This window comes from Perissodus microlepis, chromosome 17 (genome assembly GCF_051167445.1).
Source record: "Perissodus microlepis isolate ML-2025 ecotype Zambia chromosome 17, ASM5116744v1, whole genome shotgun sequence".
Taxonomy (NCBI): domain Eukaryota; kingdom Metazoa; phylum Chordata; class Actinopteri; order Cichliformes; family Cichlidae; genus Perissodus; species Perissodus microlepis.
Window position 1 is genome coordinate 13,461,332 of NC_140477.1, and position 26,164 is coordinate 13,487,495.

The following is a 26,164-nucleotide window of genomic DNA, read 5'->3' on the forward strand; positions in this document are numbered from 1 at the left end:
AAAGCCACCATATTTTTAACAATGCATGTATCCCAAACACTGCTGCTCTCACTCTCACCCACTGTCTCCACACTTGTTTACTGCCATAAAACTGTGTGTTCATGTTGAATAGGCAATATGTTTGGCTTTCAGCTGGCTCGTTTCTGCTACTGAAGTCGTGATCTTCACAGCAGTGGGATTTTCATATGGATCATGGCTTGTACTTGAACGTACCATATGTTCCACTGTCAAATTATTCTAAGACCATTCTAAGATTTTCTGCAGTGACAGACTGTACATTTTCTGTACGATAACACCCTGACGACTGAATCAATTCAATAAAAATCAAGGCAATTATAAAGTGGCTGAGTCTTATCAGAAGGAAAAAAAAAACATAATTTAACAATAAAACCTACACTTACTGGCTACTTTGTTGCCCAAATATCCAATCAGCCAATCACATGGCAGCAACTCAATGTATTTAGGCATGCAGACATGGTTAAGACATCAAGTTCAAACAGAGCATCAGAATGGGGACGAAAAATGATTTAAGTGACTTTAAACACAGCACGGTTGTTGGCACCAGACAGACTGGTTTGAGTACTTCACAAACTGCTCATTTACTGGGATTTTTCCACACAACCATCTCAAGGACTTAAAGAGAATGGCCTAAAAAAAGAGAAAATATCCAGTCAGTGACAGCACTCTTGGTAATGCTAATGCCGATTTGCAACAGTTAAAAACTAACAACCTGATTGCCCCACATACATATTTTATGAGTTTTTTTTTACTCAGAAGTACCACTGCAGGACTTGGTTGTGCATTAGCAACAAAAAGTTTAACTTGAGCCTGAGAGGGTTAAGAGTGCAGAAGAGAATTTTCAGACTGCTTCAAACTGATAGAAAGAAAGCACTAGCTCAAATAACCACTATGTACAACCAATGAATGCAGAGGAGCATATTTGAACACCAGGTGCCACTCCTGTCAGCTAAGCCTTGAACTGAGCCTTCAATTCACATTGCGCAACAGAACATTGAAAAACTGCTGCCTGGTCTGATGGGTCTCATTTTCAGCATGGGCACAATTTGGTGTAAAGAACAGGAAAGCATGGATCCATCATGCCTTTTATCAAAAGTTCATGCTGCTGCTGCTGGTGGTGGTGTAACAGTGTGGGGGATATTTTCTTGGCACATTTTGGGCCCAAACTGAACGTTTTTTACCTTAGTATTGTTGCCGACTGTGTAAATCCCTTTGTGACCACAGTGTGCCCGCAGAATAACTTGCCATCTCTCAAAGCTCAAATCATCTCAAAATGGTTTCTTGAACACGATAATGAGTACACAGTACTCGCACAGTCACCAGGGGTGGAATAGGATATTCACATCATGGATGTGTAGCATCATGATGTGAACGTTTCCAGTACTTGAAAATGTGCCATGAAGAATGAAGCCAATTCTGAAGGCAAACTTGGGTCCAACCTGGTACTAGCAAGGTGTATCTAATAATGTGTCTAAAGTCTTAGATATTCAAGTAAGTATTATATTTACATAACCTAAATAAAAGGACACCTAAGTTTATAAATGCAAGTTACAGGACTGTTTTAGTATTTTAGGTACCAGATACATGTGTAGCTATCCTACCATTGCGTGGACAGGCGTTGAGTCGTTGATTGATATCAAGAGAGGAGGGTTTGCGTGTGACAGCGGTGGTCACAGACTCATACGGGTTGTCCTCGTCTTCTGGAAGGAAAACATCCAGCGAAGGAGAAGTGACGATCTCTGCCGAACGCTTTGAATCCTGGGAGGGAGAAAAAAAAAAAAAAAAAAACACGGAAAGAGAAATGGTAGGGTAGTTTGTTAAACATATCATAATAGCCACCAACAAGAAAAATCTGATAGCTGTTTTTCTTTACACCACCATAATTTTACATGTTTTATTCAAATGATTCCACTGGAAGCTACCAGCCGCACTCCATTCATTATAAGACAAACACCACTAATTACATCATTAATTATGTACTTCAGCCAAACTGGTATTATACCCTTCCAGAGACCCATAGATGATGTGTCATGTTAATGAATGGTCTTTGAAAAGGGAAGTGAAGAAGCCTCTGATTGAGTCCAGCCAGGAATTCTTATTTTGTGACTTTTTAAAAGCAAGAGAGGGCAGATTTTTTTTTTAAGACAAAAAGAGGTCTGTTAAGGGGCTAAAGTTCTTTTTGTTTGCCTTGGCCTGAGGTGCTTCATTACAAACAACAAAGGAAAATAACCACATCAGATCAGTAATGCGAGTTCAGCTCAAGGCTATCATTGAAGTCCAACCGTGTTCACACAATTGGATTATCATCAAAGGTTTAGGCCAGTCTTCTCTTAAAATAAAGGGTTGGGAAAAGTTTGAAGTTTCCTCGTTTCTTTAAAATCCGAAAGTCACTTTGGGCTTTTGTCCTCAATGTGATCGACAAGGCTTTCTTGGAGCTTTTCCTTAACACAAAAGAGACAACTTTTCTCCCATATAATTGCTGTAACATTACTGCAATTTTTACTTTAATGTTTGAAGGCTTAATGTGACGAATCTCATGAACGTGATCAAAATCCTTTATTAATAGGATAGGATAACCAAAGCCAAACCCTAACCTTGAAGTACAAACATACAAGGGGATACAAAAGCTTTATTTCAACTTATTAAATGTTGAGAGAGCAGGCTGCTGATCTTCTGATGGTGCAATAGCTTCAGGGTATGATCACATGGCGTGAAAATATTTATGCGTAAAAGAGGAAAGGAGTCACTAAGAAAAAGAGGACAGAGTTCATACATTAAAGGTAAAAAAAGGCAGAATTAACCTGGAAATTTTTAATTGTTAGTTTTTCTGTTTGAAATACAAATTAAATTAATAAATAAATCAAAATCCAATTATTTGCAGGGTGAAAATAGTAGTGAAGTAAATGATTATCTTGATAGGCAAGGTTTTCAAGATGCACCTTGTGCAAGGGTTTCCCCCTAACCCAGCTGAGGTTTCAAGTGTGAGAAACGAAATCAGCAAAACTTCATAACATAGACAAAAAAGTTGTGTGAACAAGAACATTTCCACGGGACTCAAACAGTCCCGTGGAAAAACAAGATACATCTTAACTGCTTTCACAGGAATTAAGAGCGCAAGCAGCAACCATAGTCAGCAGGTGTGTGTTAACATAATGCCACAATCTTCCCAGGAGTGAACATATCAGCAAAGTCACCCCAAGGTCAGACAATGCTCTGAGAAACTGCAAAAGTGTGTAAAGACAGCATTATGGGCAGCCCCCAGCAGCCAAGGTCTATTGGGTTTAGGGTCACCTGACCCAGCCCTGACTATAAGCTTAATCAAAAGGAAATGTTTTAAGCCTAATCTTAAAAATAGAGTTTTTTTTTTTCTCCCAAATTCAAACTGGGAGCTGGTTCCACAGAAGAGTAAAAGCTGAAGACAGCACGGCTTACGTTTGAAAAGTTGGATTTAAACAAACTACCTACTATTTTTGGTGTAATGTCCATAATGTTTGGCCATAATGCCCAGCACCGTATATAGTAAAAACAAATATGAGCATATTAGTACAAACAGCGAAAAACCAACAACAAAAAACTATTTAGCAAAATAACGAAGGTTAATAGAGGAGGACACAGGCTTGTTTCAAGTCCGCTATATACCAAAGTACTCTAGTGTCAAATGTGAGGCCATCTGTTTAAAAGCCAAAGCTTGGTCATGCAGCAGGACAGAGATCCCAAGCACAGCACGAATTGCAATGGCAAAGTTAAACTTACGACCTCAACTTCATTGAGATGCTGTGACGGGAACTGTGCATAAATGAATGCCCACAAACCTCAATGAACTGAAACAATGCTGTAAAGAAGAGTGGACCAAAATACCTTCACAATGATGTGAGAGATAAGTTCAAGTTGCTATTGCTAAAGGTGGCTCAAGGCTCAAGTGGCTTAAGGGTATTTGCAAACATTAAACTTTTGTCATTGTAACATTTTTAACTTATTTAAGGGACAACTAGTTTAGGTCTAAGGAATAGGGGAGTTCTTATTTCCATTCACAAATTTAACTTCTATCCTAATCAAACACATGAACTTGTTTACCTCTACTTTCTCTCTTTAGGTTTCTCTTTAGTCTGTTAACAGAGCCAGGTTGGATTTTCTTTTCCCATTTCCCCAAAATAAAAGGTTAGAAATCCAAACTTGCACAATAAACTTAAAAGGTTCTTCTTGATTATTTCTTATCCGCCCCTTAATAGAAATTACTGTATACTCTTCATTCAATTCTCTCAATACGTGCTGTTGGACACATTTGTGAGCCTTATTGTAATTCACTCTGACTAAAAAGACTGCAGAATGCCTAAAATGTCATTTGCATATTAAATGAGACAGATCATTGATTTTTAGCAAAATGGGGCTTGCAGCATTTTGAAAATCAGCTCTCATTTGAATAATTTAGAATCATAAATAAGGAAATGTTTCTGTGGGACCTTTATATAACAGCCTTGCTCTCTGGGTATTTCAGGAAAATTTCAGATTGCACTTTGTTGCGGCGCTGGTGAAAAGGTTGAGCCCCAAAGGGCTCAGATAGAGAGCTGAAGCCCAAAAGGTCCATTATCTGTGAGGCAGATGTGTACCAAGAAAGAATGAAAAACAAGAGAGAGTGATGTGAAGCAGGGGAAAAGGTTACAGGGGCGAGCGTCATTTCAGCCAAAAAGACAAAACATTTCTTTCCAGCGACTCAGCCTCTGGATGTCTGTCCTTTCCCTTAGACTCCATCATCATTTCTGAAGTGTCACTTGGCAACCTTCCCCAAGTTGTACTCTTACTAATGGGATCAGTGGTGAACGCTTCACTGTGTGTGTGGCTGCCCCTGTTCTCACCATTGCTTCATACATATTTCTAAACCCAATGACTTCATCTTTCCGTTCCTCTTCTCCTAATCTCTTTTCTAATTCAACAGCCATTACTCTTCTTGTCAGCATCTGCTACTACATTACCCACACTGCACCAGGCCATCAATCACACACTGAGCACACTCAAAACTGATTAATCATTCTAGCTTACAGAGCAATCAGTCCTTTGATGATTTCTCTCGCTCACACCTTCTGCACTCAGTCTGGGATTTATTTCACACCCCACTTCATTAAAAGGCCCACAAACTCAAAGTCCCTTGTTTTTTCTCCCTCTTTTCCATCTCCATCAGCACTCGATTAGGCCGCCATTACCACTAATCCAGTCAGACCCAGTCAGACTTATGCGCCTTCAGTCCACAGGTGGCCCCGTCTCGGCTGACAGATTTGACGTGACAGCCTGGTTAGCTAGAGATTTCCCTCACAGAGCTGAAGGAAAGGTTGAGAGCACTCCAGCACAGCCATAAAGAGCCATTTCTGAGACATAAAGATTATTTTGACCATTAAAGGTGCAACAAATCATCTTCACATTGATTTTAAGACCGTACCAAACCATAACCACGTATGGGTTTACACACCTCTATACCCCAAACCTTTATCAGCTTCACAGTAGAGCTGACACTTTAATTTTTTTCTGATACGTCTCAAAGGTTATTGGATCAATTCAGATTGCAACAGCTATAGAAGTATAAAGGTGTTTTTGGTTTTTGTGATAGATTTACACTAGAAATAAAAGCTTGTTTCATAGAAAACATAACAGTAACATATTCTCCCATTGAAAATAACTAATAACTAATGCATTCAGAACAAGGCTGAGAACTGTTTTAAAAAGTAGCCTCTAAACGTTTATGGAAGATTCCACTTTTTATCTATTGTAAAACTCATTTTTGTCACTACACAGTCATGAGTAAAAATCAGGAAGCAAAACTTGTCATTATTACTGCAATAGCTTCTAAAAGCACAACCTGATTACTGCCTTTCTGCATGTATGCATTGATTTACAACCTGGGGCCTCATTTATGTCACCGCATGTATGTTTACAGCAATCGGGCTGATTACTTCACAGCAACAATCCGTGGTACCCCTCACCCCAGGCTATAATATGAAAATGGAAGTTTGGTAGATGAATGCAATTTATTTATTTACTTGAGATTTGTTATGGTAAATCTCACCTTCCTTGTGATTGGTGCCCATCACCAGCATATGCATTGTAATGACTGTATGAGAGCTGTCACTGGATTTATTTCCAGACTTGGCTAATTCACACAACCCATTTATTCATGATCCAAATGAGAATATGGCTGAAATGATTCATTTTTTTTTTACTCATTGTTTGTTTTCAAATCACAACTGAGATTCCCATTAAAGCTGTCACTTTCTGTTATAAAGCTGATGGCTCCACTGCTTTAACTTGGAAAGATTTGCCATGTTTTCTGAAGAGCTACCTACTCTCCCAGATTTGTGCCACAAATCAGTGTAGTGTTTCTCCTGACAAACCTGACTTTCAGCATCGCCGTCACACTTTTACTGCCTCAGTATTGATCTTCTGGGGTCCAGTAAAATCTCACTTTTTAATTTTTTTAAGAGGCTCTACCTTTTGCGGTGGATTCGTTTAGATTGATGGTAAATGGAAAAAAAGAGTTGACTTTTTCTTTAAAGAAGCAGCAAAATAGGCAACAAGAACATGCAATAATACAAACAAAAACCATCAGAATTGAGGTATACTAGCATTGAAGTGACTAGTCAGTCTGTCAGGAAGGCAGCTGCTGAAAAGTAGATGGCATAATTTAATGTTTAAATAAATTTAACTGACTTTTTTGCATTACAAAATAAATAAAGAAATAACTGGGATTTGAATAATGGGGAGCTGCGCCCATCTAGCACTGTGTGTAGCAACAACCCTGGCTTTACATGTAAGTACCGGTCACGGCAGATGGCCCCGCCCCTCCCTGAGCCTGGTTCTGCTGGAGGTTCCTTCCTATTAAAAGGGAGGTTTCCTTCCCACTGTCGCCAAAGTGCTTACTCATAGGGGATTATTTGATTGTTGGGGTTTTCTCTGTATGTATTATTGTAGGGTCTACCTTACAATGTAAAGCACCTTGAGGCGACTGTTGTTGTGATTTGGCGCTGTATAAATAAAATTGAATTGAATTGAAGTATATTTACAATCACATAAGGCAGAAGTTTAACATATGCTTCTGTTGAATCATATAGAGAATTATAGATAAAGATAATTTTTTTACTGTTATGTGACTGACAGCTAGTAAACTTACAACTTACGGATTTAAATTTAAGGGGAAAAATTGTCCTCAAACATCAGGAATTCTTCTGCTTGCATTCTCCATTGCAGGCCCTCTTAGCTGTTCCCATAGCCGGCATCATTACAAAAAGAATTTGGGCACTTTGTGTTAGAGCCCTGCAACTGTGGATGTCTTTACAAGAAGAACTGGGGAGAGCAGACTTTGCGTCTTCTTATAAAGCCATGGCTGCTGGAGACACCTAGGTGGAGTAGTCATTACTGTCATACATGTTTAAACTCTGGAAAATCAGGCACATGCAAAGTTGGTTTAATAAAATGTAGCATCTCCATGGACGAGCTCGTGCAGCCACAAAAATCATCTCATCTTATCAACACTGGGCCATTAGTCATACCTCAAAACGAATTTTTACGTAAAGTTGTTCTTGGTTGTTGTTTTTCTATAAGGTTTGTTTTCTTATTCATTTATTTGTATTGTATTGACCTCACTGCCATATTATTTACCCTGTTTGTCCAAGTCTTATTCTGCTCTTACTTGCTTTTGTTTTAACTGTGTTTAATTTTCTTTTTGATTCTTGATTTTCAATCAGTGGCATTTCAATTTATTCTGCAAAGCATTTTGGATCTATGTTTTGAAAATTGAAGCATTATTACTACTATTAGTAGGAATGTAATCATACCAAAGGGTTTTTTTCGGTGGGTCAGATTTGCCAGGAAATGCATGAGATTGCTCCAAAGCACGAAGCTGGGAGGGGGCAGTACTTTAGAGCAAACGAAGATAAAGCTTTCTGAGTTACTGTTCACTGGAAGTGAACAGAGGTCCAAAACGAAACAGAGACAAGTGAAACCATTGTCTTTGTAAAAGGAAGTGTCAGAGTTCATAGGAAATTCAGTTGTGATCTGAAAATAAATGACTTGCATGGTAAATTTTGGTGGGAGAAGTTATGAATAATCTCAGCTACTGTCTCCATTGTTCGCAGGAACAACGAGGATGTCATTCTGTATTCCAGAGCTTTTGAAACGCTACGAGCGGAGTCACACTGATTAATAGATGCACTGAAGAAAAGCATATGACAACATCTCCAGAAAGAAATAATGAAAGCTTTGCCCCACTAGCATCTGAAGGGAGGAAAAAACAAAATGAAAAGCAGTGATGGTGAAGACTGAAAGAATGGCAATAGTTAGAACTGTAACTAAATTTATTCCTTAAATGAATACAGGTATAAATAATCAATAATTGTATTGGAAAAAGACCTATTTTTGTAGTGTAACTTGTGCTATACCCTTTGCTACCAGGTATAGCTACATTTCTCTCTTTCACTTCTACATCACCTTTTATTATTCCTGTTAAATCTCCAGCGTCCACCCTGGCTGCTTTGGCAGAAACAAAGCAAAAGAAAGGAGGTCAAATCTGACAGGTGTAATAAAAACCACAGCTTTGGATAAGACTAGAAACAGACAGCGAAAAGAGAAGGGAGAGGAAAACACAGGTAGATCAAAAGGACGCCAGGATCCTACTCAACACTTACTTTGGAGTTTGTGTCAGCGAATCCCGAGGAGATGAGCACGAGACAGAGAGACAGAGCGGGAAGAGGAAAATGACTTTGTGCTCAGGAACGGAAGCAGAGGAAGTGGGAGTGCGGTAAGTTAGGAGAAAGGATTTCCTCACGCACACAGAGGAAAAATGCACAGAAATGGGAGGCAACTCAGACAACGTGCTTGTTTTTTCTACACTAAAGTAAGCCAAAGGGAGACAAGAAAGCAAGCGATCCGGCTTCACTGAAGAGAGCAACAAACTTAAAGTTTGAGCAAATCTCTCTACAGCGCATGTCCCACCTATCTCAAACAGGACAGTCGGTGCCGAGAAATCTTTCGACAGAAGCCTAGGAGCACCTGAATGTGGAGATGAAATTAATCCGGCAGGGTGACAACAGGTTTAGCTACCTGATATTCTGATGGTATCCTCCCGCTTGGCCCTGGAGGTGATGGGGGGGGGGGGTCAAAAAGCTTTAAAATGTGGGCAAAAAGGCTTCACGCAGAGAAGTGTGTGCTGTGCCTCCAACAAACAGACACACTCGGTCTTCATTCATATCCCTCCCTCTCCCTCTCTCGCTCTCTATCTTAAAGGGAAGAGATAGGACAGAGAAACTTGTGTCTGAGCTGAACAGGAAGAGAGCAGACAAACGGAGGCCTCCTCTGGCCACTAATTAGCAGGTCGTATGCAGCTCCCATCCAACTGCCAGGCCAGATTAAACGTCTGACAGTGTGCGTTTTGGGTGTGTGTGTGTCTATGTGCCTCCACATGTGGCCAGAAGATTGTTTCTGATTATATCTGTGTAATAATGCAGTGCGGCATTTGTACGTGTCTGTCTGCTGCAGATACAGTTTGGTGGGGGGGTTTTATGCGTGTGTGATCATGTCAGAGCTTTCATGCATATTTTGTGTGTTTTTCTCTGATTGAGTTTACTCTCGTTATGTATAGCATTTGTGTGTGCGTGCCTGTTTGCATGTGCGCAGGCCTGATAACCCAACCAGGAAATGTGCTGTTGCTTCTGTTACATCCGAGGAACTTAAATCCCAAATCTCTCTTTTTCGGTTAAACCCAGCGCTGTACCACCCAACAGCCAATCCACCACCCCACACACTGTACACAGAGTTCACAGGCCATCAGATATGAATAGACGCTATAATTTGCTGGCATTTCCTCATGGAGACTATTTGATTAGAAAGAAAGAGGAGGGGTGAACACAAGAAAGGACAAAGGACGCTCTGAGGGCCTCGATGAGAGGGGTGCGGTCAGTAGAGGATACCAATAAAGAAAAGAGACAGAACATGAAGAAAGATTAAGGCAGTTCAAAACTGAATGGGTATGTTCTTCTTTCTTGATAATCAAACATTGACCAAAATCCCATCTGGCAACCTGCAGAATGTTGTAAGAAAGCTGTATTTTTTTTTTTTTTTTTTTAAATCATTGCACAGGCACAATTGTATCCATTCTGTCAAAACTCCATCTCCATCTATGTGTTCTGTTGTGGGTTATGATTTGGGGGATTTGTTTCCCATACAATTCTACAAGAAAGCAATTAAGTGCATCTCTAAAATTTCTATCCGGTCGTTAAGTCTGACGTCACTAGCCGTGTCTGGGCCTAAACTCCGCTGCAGGTCCATATATCAAACGATCACTATGGCATTACTGAGAGTTGAAAAATTGTCTAAAGTCTTTCATCTTTAATAAAATGATCAGTGTTCTGCTCTACCAAGTGTAACAATTGAGTTTAACATCCAGGCATCCATGAAAACGGAATTTATGACATTTAACGGAGTTAGAAGTTAGCAGGAAGTTAGCTCGCTAGCTTCTATCTAAATACAATATAGCATGTCCTGACTGTGGGGTTTTGAAAACTAATTAAAACGTACAGCTCTGTTATCATTTCCAACATAAATGACAACAGAAAACTAAACAGCAGTGACGTTTGTAGGGTTACTGAAGTTTGGCTAGCTGGTATATAATGATGTACTTAGTGACCGCTAGCGACACAGCTATGTTAGCATAATATAAACAAGCTAACTTTGCTGGATGCTGGATGCTGTAAAAGGACCAAACTTCAGCCAGGAGAACAACTGAGATAATCCATCCACAATACGAGGTTAGTCATTCATATACTGCTGCATGGGCTGGGCTGTAGTTACATCCTAAGGTTTTAAAAACTGAGCTTAAATAAATGATTAGCGATAATAAAAGCCGAGGGAGGTCAACAGTGATCACTGACTGTTTTAGGAGCTTTTTGAGATTAAATAGAAGAAAATACAAAACATTAAACATGTTAACAACACAAAAGCCATATTAAACGCAGACTACTTTAGGCCCGGAAGTAGGATTCATCACGTCATCACTTAACGACCGGATTACTGTTTGATCTTGGGTAATCACAAAAATAGGTAAGGTATAGGGAGTATTTGATTGAGAATTAAAGGACAGAGTGAAGTAAATCTGAAACTGGAAAATAGAAGAAAAGGAAAGAAAAAGTCAGAGGTGCAGGTTGGTCCGATCAGCGAGCAAGGACTGCCTTGCAGAATTGGATTTCCCTCCATGGCTGGCTAATCCCTCAAAAATCAGCTAGCTGAGCCACCCATGGGACACCGACACTCACTCCACAGAAAATTACACCCTTCACATTCCCCATGATGGCTACTGTATTGAGCAAAGCTCTAACTGCGGCTTCCCTCGGCTCCACGCTTAATCCCACAGACACGGCAACCAGCTGGAGCAAGAGACTGCAGACAGAGAGCCACTGCTGTGTGACCAAACTTTTACTGCATTTAACTGCAGGTCCCTCAACTTTGGAGGAAGTTCTGAAGCAACAAAAGGCTGCTAAGGTGAGTGTGCGTTGCGTAACGGTGGGAGAAAAAAAAGTTTGCAGCAGGAAGCACATTTAGTTTGGAGCTGAAATTAACTTCCCAGTTATTATTTTATTTCCCATGGCTGCATTTACACAACCTTACTGATAAACCAGAAGCAAAAACTGAAAGCTGATATCCCATTGTTTTCAAAGCTGTTTAAATATGAACAGATTAAAAAAACAAAACAATCTTTAACCTCCTAAGACCTGAACTCTTTTATGGCATGCATTTTCAAGTTGTTTTTGCTATTTGGGCTGTTTGAGACCTCATGAATGTAAAAACAAAGAATTATGTGATTTTTTTTTTCCTGATTTTTGTTTCTGAGAAAATTGAGATCCACATTTTTACATTTCGATAGAACAGTGGCAGTATAATGTCCTTGTAAGTGGAAATCAGGCCCTTGTAGAGCAAAATTTAGTATTTTGGTCTAGACAACCCAAAATGTGATGTCCACATATGTGCACTCTAGGTCCTAGGAGGTTAATGTAGTAGTTGATTTAAAAGTCTGATCTTGTGTTTGTTAATGATGCATGAACAATCACTGGCCAATATTACAAACATTTAAAACTGCTGAAAAAACAGAATTAAAGGCAATGTATATGTCAGCCCCAAGTGAGGCAACCATGCAGACTATGCCTGGTTTTTGCAGGGACTCATGGGAATGTTAATGTTGAAGTTGTCACGCTAGCAGTATTGTTATCATTCTTGCAGTGTTTGCTTTTTGATTGTTATGTTTGTGTGTAATATGTTTTTATGGCTGAGTGAAAACTGTTTTCTTCAAGCACAGGCCACCATGACTGAGGTTACTGCAGTGGTTGGAGACCACTAACCAGCCTTATGAAGAGCCACGAAAAAAACATCCCTCCCAAAAGAAGGGCCATTGGACTTGACCTCTGTGAACACTTTTCCTGATCAGTTTATGAGCTCAGTCACTCATTTCGAGTCATACTGAAGGCTACGCCCACACGTACCCGGGTATTTTTGAAAACACGGATTTTTCTATGCGTTTGCGCCTTTCGTCCACACGTAAACGGCGTTTTCGGTCACTGAAAACTGAGATTTTTAAAAACACCTGCCAGGGTGGATATTTTCGAAAACTCTGTTTTTGCATTTACACGTGGACAAGGAAAACGTGTAAATGCGTCAAAGGTGTGCGCATTCTTTGACGTCACACTGTGCGCCACGTTATTGTTTCGGTGAAATGAATTTCTACAATGGCGGACTTACACAAAATACTGTTACTCTCTGCAGTGTTTATTTGCTTACATATACACACACAGTTACTGTCCCTCCACACAGGACTCAGTTCTGTTTCTATCTTTGTTTACTCTTTCCCGCCCAGGCTTCTAGATTTCTGATTGGCCAGCATTTCTACACGGTTAGGAATATATCGCCACCTGTTGCTTTGGCATGTTCCTAGAAGCGTTTTCCTTCGTTTTTGCGTTTACGTGTGAACAGGATTTTTTTTTTAAAAGCAAAAACGGGCTGTCATCGCCGTGGACCGGCTCTACGTGGACGGACAACTCTACCGCGACCCTGGCACCACTCCATGGCTGTATTGACCGCACACCAGATAAGAATCCGCTACACTATTCTCTTCACTCACACTCTCTTGTATTAACTTTTGCTTAACTATGTAATTTCAGTTTGCTAATTTAGTATAACGTCACCGTCACTCTCCGCCAATGCTTTAATTGGAATGTTTCTGTTTTTATTTCTTTTTTCCTCTCTCTCTCTTGTCGCGCACCTTGCTCTTTGGTTTATTTGCTTCTCTTTTCTATCACTATGTCGATCACCTGTTTCCCTATCCATTCACAAACGACACTGTCTATTTCTACATGCTTACTCTGCACGATCACGCACACACATGCGTTTAAAGGCAACACATTTACAACAGCCACACAGCGCACACAGATATAGGACACATGCACACATTTGCTCATATTAGTTATTATGCACACACATAGTCAGACCTATGGAGCTTCTTGCCGCGCATTTTCTTCTCTTTACTTACCAAAAAAAAAAAAAAAAATGATGTGTTTCCATTTTCCTCACCCGTCTAAGCGAGACACACAGCGTACATCATTAGCCACAAACACACAACTATGGGCATGCTAAGATTTGTCACATGGAATGTGCATGGAGCTGGCTCTAGGGAAAAAAGGTTAAAAATACTTAACCAACTTAAAAAATTACAGGCAGACGTTGTTTTATTACAAGAAACCCACATGCCTGTCACAGGTTTGAATAAACGTAAAACACCTGAGTTTCCTAATGTGTTCTCAGCCTGTTATAATTCTAGACAAAGAGGAGTAGCAATTCTAATACATAAAAATATTAATTTCACAGTACTCGATACAGTTATAGATCCAGAGGGCAGATTCCTAATCGTCAAACTATCTATACTTAACCAAAAGCTAGGTATTGTAAGTATATATGGTCCAAATGTTGATGACCCCTCATTCTTCCACGGTTTTTTTAGTACACTCTCCGAACACCTAGACTGCACAATTGTTCTGGGGGGAGACCTCAACCTGGGACTAAATGAAGAAATGGATAGGCTCAATACAGCAGGAACTCAGCGTAACTGGCAGTCTACAAATATAATCAAACAGTATATGAGCGACTTTGGTCTTTGCGATGCATGGCGCTCCCTTCACCCCAATAGTAAGGAATATACTTTCTTCTCACATGTCCATCACTCCTACTCTCGTCTGGATTATTTTCTGGTCAGCAGCTCACTGCTGAGTAACATTACAGACACTGAGATTCATCCTATAGCTGTCAGCGATCATGCTCCTGTATCTTTAACACTAATACAGATGAATAATACTACACCAAGAAAAAACTGGAGATTTAATACATCACTGCTCAAAGACGAAGAGTTTATCAAATACTTTAAAAAAGAATGGACTCTATATTTAGGCTTTAATGACATTCCTGGAACATCAGCATCTGTCCTCTGGGAAGCAGGGAAAGCCGTGATGAGAGGTAAAATAATCTCTTTCTCATCACATAAGAAGAAAGAAGAAAACAAAAAAATTCAGGAACTAGAGAAAAACATCAAATCCTTAGAAAAAGCCTATGTGTCACACCAAGATCAAGAAATATTAAACAAAATACACAAGACAAAACTAGAATTAAATGAAATTATTAATAAAAAGACTAAATTCTTAGTACAAAGACTTCGCCTGCAAAATTATGAACACGGTAACAAATCCGGACAATTTCTTGCTAACCAGTTAAAAATCAATAAAGAAAAAACAACTATATGTGCTGTTAAAGATTTATCTGGGAATACAATATATGATCCTAAAAAAATAAATAACATTTTTAGGGATTTCTATGAAACTTTATATACACCACAAATAAACCCATCTAAAAACGAAATTGATCAATTTCTCGACAACATAACTCTTCCAAAATTATTAGACACCCAAGCAATAGCACTGGATTCGCCACTGACGCCAGGTGAACTCCAGGAAGCTCTGATAAGTATGCCCAATAATAAGGCTCCAGGTCCAGATGGTTTTCCAACAGATTTTTACAAAGAATTCTGGACAATTCTGGCACCAGTTTTTCACAGGATGTTGCAGGAAATCAAAGAAAATGGTAGACTACCACCAAATATGAACTCTGCAAATATCAGTCTCTTACAAAAACCAGGCAAAGACCCTGTATATCCCTCAAGCTATCGTCCAATATCCCTTATTAATGTAGACCTTAAAATAATCTGCAAAGCTCTCTCAAAGAGATTAGAGAAAATAACCCCCCTTTTAATTCATCCTGACCAAACTGGTTTTATAAAAGGTAGGCACTCATCAACAAATACACGTAGATTACTTAATTTAATAGACTACTCATGCAGTAAAAACACTGAAACCATAATATTTTCTTTAGATGCAGAAAAAGCATTTGACAGAGTTAACTGGAAATTTCTATTTGCAACTTTACATAAATTTGGTTTTGGACCCTGTTTCATAAACTGGTTCAAAATATTATATAACTCCCCAACAGCTTGTGTCAGAACAAATGACCAAACATCCTCCCGCTTCTCTCTTCTGAGGGGCACCAGACAGGGATGCCCACTCTCCCCTTCACTGTTTGCAATTTTTATTGAGCCATTAGCATCAGCAATTAGACAGGCTACAACAATTAAGGGCATAAAATGTAAGAATATAGAACATAAAATCAGCCTTTATGCAGATGATGTGTTACTTTTTCTCCAAAACTCACAAACCAATATCTCTGGGGTAATTGCATTGATAAATTCCTTCTCAAGTGTCTCAGATTATTCAATTAACTGGTCGAAATCAACAGTTCTTCCGATTAATTGCTCCTTCCATAATTCTTCTCCTTCCCCACTGCAATGTGGAAATATAAAATATTTAGGTATTAATGTCTCTCCTAAACTTTCAGAATTAACTAAATTAAACCACATCCCACTTTTAAAGACAGTAGAAGGCGACCTGGCTAGATGGAAATCTTTACCCATATCACTCATGGGAAGGGTCGCCGCTATAAAAATGATGATCTTGCCAAAAATAAACTATTTATTTTCAATGATCCCAAATAAGCCATCACAAGATTGGTTCAGATCTCTAGACTCGTACATTTCTAAATTCCTTTGGAAAGATAAACCCCCACGTATCAGCTTAAAAACACTACAAAGGACCAAGGCTAAAGGAGGATTAGATCTGCCTAACTTTAATCACTATTTTTTAGCCAACAGGCTTCAGTTCATCTCTAGATGGTTTAAACACACCTTCTTAGATGAACCTTGGATAGATGTAGAACAGGCACTATGTAATAACCTAGAAATTTCAGACCTACCATTTATCAGCTCAAACATCAAACGACATGAATGCTTTAAAAGCATCAATATTAGCTCTTCTCTGACAGCATGGTGGGAGTTTCTAAAAATGACAGAGTCTTCATTAATCCCATGCAAACGTACACCTATCTGGAACAACCCGGACATATTACAAAACAATAATATGATAAACTTTTCAGATTGGAGTTGCAAAGGAATTAAATACTTGGAACATATATTGGAAGGAACAGACTTTATTTCGTTTGACAGACTAGTTATACAATATGGGATCAACAAGAAACGATTTTTGGAATATCAACAAATTAAATCCATAGTAAAAAAGAAATTTAATCCCAGTGAAGCTGAATTACAAACACCACCAAGTGTGGTACAATTTCTTAGTCTAAAACCCCCCAAATTATTGTCTAAAATATACAGAACACTTTCTAAAATAGATGAATCAATATCCCTTCCTATTGCAAAATGGGAAGCAGATTTATCAATCAACTTAGACCCAAACCTTTGGTCTCAGATATGCTTAAAAACCTTTCAATGGATCAGAAATCCCAGTTTGCAATTAATACAATACAAAATATTACACAGAGTGCACTATACTGGTCATAGGATGTTCAAGATGGGCTATACGCCTTCCAACAACTGCTCACACTGCACAGCAAATACACCGGACAATTACATCCACGCTCTTTGGTTCTGTCCACCAGTTCAGAAATTTTGGCGTGAGATATGTGAAGACTTATCAAAGTGTCTGAAATGTAACATTCCAGCCTCCCCTTTAGTATGCTTGCTGGGCAACTTGGATGAGGTCACTGCAGAAATAAACACAGCCCACGTTGTTTTTACGGCCCTATGCATTGCCAAGAAAATGGTCCTCATTAACTGGAAAAATAAAAATAATCTTAATTCTAACCAATATAAAAACCATCTAATAGATCACATTAGTCTTGATACAACCTCTGCCATCACATTTGATCAATCCCTTTGGGCTCCTTTGATCGGCTTCATCACCTAGTGGGGGTGGGGGGTCATGGTTTGGTCCTGCCTTCGCTATTGTGGTTGATGTGGGGGTAGGGACGGCCTTAGGGCGTCTGGGGAGTCCCTAGGGACGTTTCCCTGGAGGGCCTAACCTGGGGGCTGTGGCCATGACCTGGTTAGAAGCTCTGGGGCTCTTGGATGGTGTTTTCCTTGTGGCTGCGTACAGCGGAGATGGGGGAGGGTCTGTGCTGGCGGACGTTGGTTACTGGCCTGGTAGCCTAGCTGCCCCTGGGAGGGTCCGGGACGGGCGTGGAGGCTTGGGGGTCTGGGGGTGCTCCGCCCCCCGGTCTGGGGTGCTGGCCGGGCCTTGGGGGCTTGGGTCCTGGCTGTTGTGTCGCCGGAGCAGTGGGCGGGTGGGTGCAGGGGGGCTCAGCTCCAGTGCAGGGGACCTCTGGTGCATCGGCCCAACTAGGGGGCTCTCTAACTGGTGGGGAGGTTGTTACATCTTTGCAGGTGGTCTCCTCACTACAGGAGCTCACTCTGCAGGTGGGGGGGAGAGATATAGGAGAGGGGGAGAATGAACTCAACCTGGGTGTCTATTGTCTTGTGTAGTTTGGGAGATGATTGGATGATGGGGTGGGTGTAGTTTTCTCTGGGGTGGAGTCGGGTGGGCTGCCCCGGACTCTGTGGGGCTGGGCAGTGCTGCTGCTGCGGGCCCCGGTCCGGATGGGCCTGGGCCTCCTTGCCCTGGTGGGTTCCAGAGCGTGGGGGTGCCTACTGGGGTCAGCGGGGGAGCTGGCCCCAGGGAGGGGCCGCTTGCCCCTCCCTTTCTTCCCTCCCCATCCTCAGCTGCCTCCCTATTCCCGCTCTACCACACCCACCCACACACGCAGGGCTTGGGGTGCAGGTATGTCACCAGGGTGCAGGGGAGGCACTCCCCCTCTGTCCCCTTCTGGCCGCCTGTGCCTCAATTTTATTCTGCAACCTAGACATCCACATTACTCACACTCTCACATAACACATACATATAGGGCCTTGGGGGTGGGCACGTTTTACAGCATCCAGAGGATGGTCGTTGTACTCCAACCCACCTCTGGCGCTGGTGCCCTACCCTCAATTTTAAATGCATTTAGACACTGAGGGTTTTCGGGAGGAGCCGTGCTGCTCTCTGAGAGGAAGCTAGTACCATGCTCTCCTGAGTTTTAAATGCACTTTAGAACAGCCCACAACAACATTACATATGAGCGGGCGTAGGGAGGTTTGAGGTCTTCACTCACCCCGGTTCTGTTAGCCACCAGGGCTGGGGGGCTGGGAGGAGGTGCTGGCCGTCAGACTGGGGTCTGGGATGCGGGGCCTCCCTGCTACTGCAGATAAGGAGGTGGTCCGCTTGCCTCCACCCCAGAGAGAAGGGTTACATCTCCTGGGTCTAGGTGCGGCTTGCCCCTCTGGGGGTGGGGGTACCTGGACCTGGGATATAGAGTATGTTTGGGGAGTGCGACTGTCTGTGCAGTGTCTATTTGTGTCTGTCTACACGTTGGGTGAGTGCCGAGTATTTGGTTGTGCATATGGGGGTGGGAATGCACGTCTGTGTCCGCGTGTGCCTGTTTGTCTGTGTCTATATGTCAGGTTGGGTCTTAGACTCAACCTCTCTGGGTACATCTCAGGCCCTCTAAAGTACGGAGGCCTATCTCCCCTCACCACACTCCCTGCCGGTGGCTGATGCCCTTAGACGTTGGTGTGTTGGTGGTCCTTGTCATCTGGGGCTGGGCGCTCATGCATGTACCGGCTCACTCCTGGTGGCCGATTGGCGGGGCCGGGCGCCTGTGGCCCGGCTGGGCTCCTTCCGGGGGGTGGGATGCCCTCAGGCCTCTGGCCTCTGGGCCTGAAGCTCGGTCCTCTCTGGCACAGCTGGCTGCCGGCGGAGCCCGCGGGCACGCCACTGCAACCCCCTCTGGCCTCTGCTCCGTAGCTGCGGGGTGACCTCTCGTTTGGGGCTCTACTCAGCTCTTCCCAGGAGGGTGGCACGGTTCCCCCCCCCTTTGGTGGTCCTCCTCGGGTCCTTGTACTCTGGGGCCTCTGGATATCTGGGGCCTGGATCTCCTCCATACCTGCTTCATACCCTGGTGGACGGGGCTATGGCTCCCCACACTCCCTAGCAGATCGTTACATGGAGAAACCTTTGGAATACAAGCATGCTGATCCACACAGGTATGCACACAGGTGTACACACGGGTGTTCACAGACGCGGACTACACCTTTCTTGGCTGCTGCCTCAAAGCACATTGTGCGCTGTCTATCTTGCGTGCTGCACAATATCGTTTATTATTTAGTATCTACTGTTATCTACTGCTAGCTAGTTTATTGTGATGGTGCTGTTTTTATTATGTTGCTCTTTGTTGTTTGCTTTCTCTTCTGTTTTTTTTCTCCATACAGGTGATCCAGGCGTTTTGTTTGTTTGTTTGTTTTTTTCCTTTCTTCCCCCCCTTCTCACCGTCTCTTCTCCCCTTTGGTTTTCTTTCTCTCCCTCTCTTTCTTTCATTCTTTCTCCCTGTCCTATCCCCCAGTCACGTCTGTCCCGTTTGTATCAACCGAAAATAAAATAAATACATAATTATAATAAAGGTCAATCAAATGGACCAATATGGCAAGGCCATGATGATCCACTTGGTAAAATAAATCCGCTTGGCATCTTTCTTGGCCTTAAGACAACAATTCTGATGGCTAAAGATCCAAACGGGACACAAAAAATAAATAAATAAATAAATAAATAAATAAATAAAAGCAAAAACGGAAAATCTCCATTTTCAAAAATACCTGTGTACGTGTGGACGTAGCCAAAGTCTATTTTGTAGATTTCCTGAAAGGAGGATAATCCAAGGATACGTTCATTGTCTAATGAAGTTGGACTGACAAAATGTCAGTTAATAAGTGTGTGGTTTCACAGTCAGCGCACAGTCACTTCCACCATATGAAACAGGATTTCATTCACCAGTGGGTGTCATCACAGTACCTATGTCCATCTTTTATACTGCCTATCAGCTTGATGTTTGCTTTATTACACTTTATTTATTTTAGTGCACAAGAATGATTTTCAGTGCAGACCTAAAATGATGCGAGAGGGGCACAAAGTAGTGGAGCCAGTGGCTCCTTGGCACTGGCTTCACTACTTGGCAGCTATATTGGTGAGGATATAGCTGTCAAACACTAAGTCTTTGTATTCAGACTGAATTAGCAAACACTATATCCATTTAAAATCAGCATGCTGGGTTTGGTATGATGGTACACTAAGCAACTGCAACCTCATATAAATATATTTATGTAAAAATCAAGAAATTCCTTTAACAGAGAGCGCTTCTTTTCCAGAAACTCATAATCTCCCGAGATTAGACCAAGCTAAACATGATGAAGCATCATCTGCAACTGCCTCACATCTCTCGACAAAGTTCATTCCCCTTTTTTTAGCAGAGTGTAAATCGCTCAAAATGACAAATACCTATCATCATAAGTTTTTTTTGCATAACTGTGCTGCCAGAGGCAAAATAACAGAGACAGACGTTTCCTGCCAACATCATTAGCCCTCGCGTCATGTGGGGCCACAACAGTGTTTCGTGTGAAAATAATTTCCATCAATATGTTACACAAATACACGGATACAAATGATGTTTGTTTAAATATGAACTCGGTACGATCAGTCATCTTATTTGCCTGTAAAGCCTTCTAACCACATCTTTAATTCCTTTGTAAACAAGAACACAGAAAGCAAATTTACCCTTATCTCGCTCTGTCACCTGTGTGTAGGATTGTGGCTTAATCTCTTTAACGCGAGCTCATTTGAACTGGAACACAACATAATTTGCACACATTTAACAGTCTCTGCATAAGCGTACTGTGTTTTCAATGCCTTGCTCAAGGGCATCAACACTACAGGAAGAGTTGCTGTGCTGCACCGTATTATAAAACCAACACTGCAGTTAAAAAAAATAAATAAATAAATATTCCTGCTGGTGGCTTTTCTTTGAGCTTCTATTCCCCTCTCGGCAGCTTTCTCTGCCTTTTCCTGTTTACCTCAAGAATAGTGAGATATGTGATACTCCGACGGATGTAAAACTACACACAAACAAGCGCACGCATCCACAGCACATCTTCATGGAGTCAAGGGCATTATAGGTTTAAGCCAGTCTATTTCAGGTGAAATATGACAGCACCTATATGTGTCTTGTGAGTTATTTTGACAGCCTATAGCTGCAGTCTAGAGGGGCATAACGCCATTAACAGGCACCAAGTGTAAGCACAGAGCTGCGTCACGTCCCATAGAGAGATGGGAGTGAGAGCGGGAAATGAAAGCAAAATCAAATCAAATTAAAAGAGAACATAATAATAATCAATTAGTCTAATTCAATGTTTTGAATGACAGAATTTCTGTTTTCAGCCAATTAAATTAATGATAATTAACTGGAAGAACAGGATTAGAATCCACAGAGCAAACAGCATCATCCGCTATTCACTCCGAGCAAAAATTTAAAACACTTTTGTTCACATCTTTGTCTCAATTCATACAATCCTCACACGCGCGCGCACACATTTGCAGGCACTGCAGAGTTTTAGACGTCTCAGATACGGACTGCAAGAAGTAATTATTTTCTTGATAAATTAATTTTGTCTATAGTAAATATCAAGAAAATAGCCACCACATTTTCCTGGATCTATTACTGACTTTCAAGTAAGTCCAAAATGAGATAATTTAATTTTCCCAAAGGTTCTATTAGACATCAAACTTCAAATCTGAAAAGCTGGAGCTGAAAAAAGAAATCCTACTAAAATAATTAAACACATCATCCAAATAGCTGCTGACTATTTTCAGTTATGTATTTTTGTCTCATAACTGGCATGCTCATTTTCTTTCAGGAAATTGATGTTTCCTTTCCCGAGCAGTTATGACTACAAGGTTTATGTGAGTGGAAGATAATTATACTACTAGCATATACAGAATGGCTACATATTAACAGTTTGATTTATTACAATGGTATAAATGCAAGATTAATTCAATTTTTTCCATTCGGTTCAATTCAATTTTATTTATATAGCACCAACTCCCAACAACAGTTGCTTGATATTGTAAGGTCAAGACCCTAAAATAATACAAAGAAAGCAACAACAAAAAACCCCAACAATCATATGGCCCCCTATGGCAAGCAATTCAGCGACAGTGGGAAGAAAAAACACCCTTTTAACAGGAAGAAACCTCATGCAGAACCAGGATCAGGGAGGGGCGGGGCCATCTGCTGCGACTGGTTACTGAACACTTAGGAAAGATTCTCCTGTTTTGACTTTGTAGTCACATCAACTCGTGCTGCCCGAAGTCCTTATTAAAAGACTCCAGGTAATGCCACCAAGAAAAAAACTCTGTACTCTGAATTTCTGTAGTATTAGTGATGAGCAAGAGGAGGAGCATAATGGTGTGGGTGGAGTCATCTTTGTCTGAATGTGAATAAGACCAGAGAGATGCAATTTACCTAAGTAGGCCTCCAAAATGACCAAGTACCTTGGTTTCCTCATCACGCGCACATTCTTTGAGTCATCCGCCCTGTTGGATGGAATATGACCAATGGTTATGAGCGGAAAAATGTTTCTCCCCCAAATGGTTGGCAGTGGGCGAGAAATTTGGGGTTGAGTTACTGCCACTTCCTATCACTTCTTCTATAACACCACCAGAGATGGGCAGTAACGCGTTACTGTAATCTGATTACTTTTTTCAAGTAACGAGTAAAGTAAGGGATTACTATTGCAAAAACGGTAATTAGATTACTGTTACTTTCCCGTAGGAACGCTGCGTTACTAAAGCTGTGATTTTTTTGCGAGAATGTCTCATGTAAGCCAGTGCGCTGTTGGTGACAACAGCTGTGTGCAGATCAACAATGGATAATATATCAAGTGCGGGAGAGAGTATGAGCGTGCAGCGTTTAAAGCGTGGAAGTACTGACCTTACTTTGAGTTTGATTCCATAAAAAGAGACAAAAACATTAGTGTCCGTTGTGCGTGGGAAGAAAACTTCTTTTTACAGCGAAAAAAAAAACAACCCTAAACAAGCACCGAGTGCGCAACGACGTAATGGGAAATTCACAGAGAAACTCGCAGATTCTTCAACTGACCGGCACATCTGCACCAGGGTAAACCTCCGCCTACCCCACTCCTGCTTTACAGGTGAAAATAGAGCAAAAGGACCGCTAGCCTTTGACTTTATTTATTTTCTGCTGTGTTTTACTTGCATCTATTTGAAAGACTGAGTGTAAACACAAAAAACATTTTATTTTATATGCTGGAATGTGCAGAAAATAGGTTTAAATGTTAAACAAATTTATTCAAGTCAGAGAATGTTGCATATAATTAACTTTTTGCTTGATGAATAAAGTTAAAAGATTAAAACTGATAAAACAAGTTAAAAAAAAGATACTTTTCCATTTGATTACATTTTGTATGATGGATTATGCAGAAAAAGTAGAATTGGGCTGAAAGATCTATCACTTTATCACCTATTCAGGTTGTAAATCGTGTTTTTAAAAAGTAACTAAGTACCTAAGTAATTAATTACTTTTGAAAATAAGTAATCAGTAAAGTAACGGGATTACTTTTTTGGGGAAGTAATCAGTAATTAGTTACTGATTACTTTTTTCAAGTAACTTGACCAACACTGAACACCACAGTGGACTGTGGAATATTTAATAATAAAAATTTCATGACTGGACTTGTTGCACAGGTGGCATCCTATCACGGAACCATGAAGGAAGTAAATGAGCTCCTGAGAGCGACCCATTCTTTCACAAATGGTTGATTTTATACACCCACGGTGATGGAAGTGACTGGAACACCTGAAATAAATCACTTGGATTGGTGAGTGAATACTTTTCACAGTATATTGACGGTAAAATCCTGTCAATCAGAAGGGAGCAAAACCCCAAATTATAACAGAATGTCACTACTTTTCAGTACCTTTAGTCTTATTTGTACTCATCAAATCTTATCACCAGTTTGTTTGCATGACATTATGATACCGCCACTTTGCTTCCAGGAAAAACTTCAGAAGGCCAGCTGCTGTGTGTGATTTATTTATTTATTTAAATGAAGCATGTCTAATTCTGCACGTAAGATAAAGATACAGTTTTCATGGAGCAACTTCAACCTTGCTTATTTTAAATAATTAAATATTACAAAACATTAAACAATCTGAAAAAGGTCAATGATCTTAAACTCTAAACATAAGATGAAAACTCACCCACTCACACAAATTCTACTCCCTCATTTAGATGCTGTTAAAGCTCTGCACATAATTTCTGCCCCCTCATAAACACTTGCCTTTGATGTTCCTTAGCACCCTCAAAGGCTCTCATGGCTGTCTGATCTGTGACAGCACAACACTAACCTCTACAAACGGATATCTACATATGAATGCACACAATCTGGAGTCAACCAGACCAGAAGCTTATCCTGCACTTAGTCTCACGAGTTTTGACCGATCATGTCTGAGCAGGCTTTGACTAAATGCTGTTTGTGTATCTAACATGCAAATCATGAAAACATCTGCTCTCATACAACTTTTTAAAACATCTGTAAAGGTGGACTGTACTGGAAACTGAGCCTGGATATCACTTATCTGGATATTTGCTGGCTAAGATTCTCTCATTTCTCACACAAAGACACCTTACAACACACATCTTAAAACTGCGACAGCTGTGAGTAAAGCCCTGTTTCCTAAGAAAGAAAATTAGAGCTTGAGAAAGAGAAATGTAAGAAGCAAGTCTGACTAAGTGTGGAGGAAGAAAGTCAGACGGAGGAAGAAAAACAGGAAGGAAGTAAAGATGGTGAAATAACCTGGTAGAAAGTCAGGAAACGCTGACATGTGCAAGTGTGTGTGCAGCAGTCTGACGCACCTATGCTGTTGGTGACTGAGATTTGTTAATGGTGGACATCCCACGCCTGACATCTCAAGAAAGTCTGTGTTGCTTGGCAACACTCCAGACCTCTCTCTACAGCATCTCTTGTCTTTCCTGCATTTCATCATTACCTGTCTCCCTTTTCTTTTGCTTTCAAGGTTGTCGCAAATGAGTTCTGTAACTTAATTTTAAAAAAGGTGACGCTGCGAAGGAAAGCCCCGCACATGCTTTGGCGTCAAACTGCGTTCACATGGAGATGGTCAGTGAAAACCTGTAGCTAGTGACGACAATTCTCAACAGGGGAAACTTCGTAATGAGGGAGTGAGTGCCGTCATGTGTGCACAAAAAGCACGCATGTGACAGGCAGCAGGGATATGCTAAATTCATTACCTCGGGCCACAAAGGTACAAGGTACAGACACACAAATATGTACAGACACACAAATATTAAAACATAGGCAAACTTTATTTCATGCTTGCTTAAGACGTGCAGTCTTGCACAAACATAGAAAAGGAAATAAAACGTCCTCAGCTGCCATTTAATAAAAGGTACACATTTACTTTGCTGTTTTTGTTTCAGGATATGACTTCCCGTCAGATGGCAATTTTGGAAGCTGTGAATTGTGGGCCTGTTGAAATACTTCAAGCAAGTTTTGACATTAGACATCCATCTCAGTAATGCTACAGGGCAGCTTTTTTTATTCCACTACTCATGAACCTTCATCCAACACAATGGACTGGATGCCTTATGAGAAGTAGGTGTGGATTTACCGATTAAAATCAGTTAGGTTAAACCTCACAAAATTTCAACAACCACCAAACGACTAAAACTGTAAATGAGAGCAGGTACATGGATTCTGCACAAATTCGTA

The 26,164-nt window shown here is 40.9% G+C and overlaps 1 protein-coding gene across 6 annotated transcripts in view; it reads right to left on the bottom strand.

Moving 5' to 3' along the window:
- anks1b (ankyrin repeat and sterile alpha motif domain containing 1B) overlaps positions 1–26,164 on the bottom strand; it is a 278,541-nt gene that overhangs the window by 129,855 nt on the left and 122,522 nt on the right. For all 6 annotated transcript variants that reach the window (XM_084911141.1, XM_084911142.1, XM_084911145.1 and 3 more), the window contains one exon: positions 1,620–1,776. In XM_084911141.1, the coding sequence (XP_084767267.1) occupies positions 1,620–1,776 (157 nt within the window). The remainder of the gene's footprint in view (positions 1–1,619; positions 1,777–26,164) is intronic.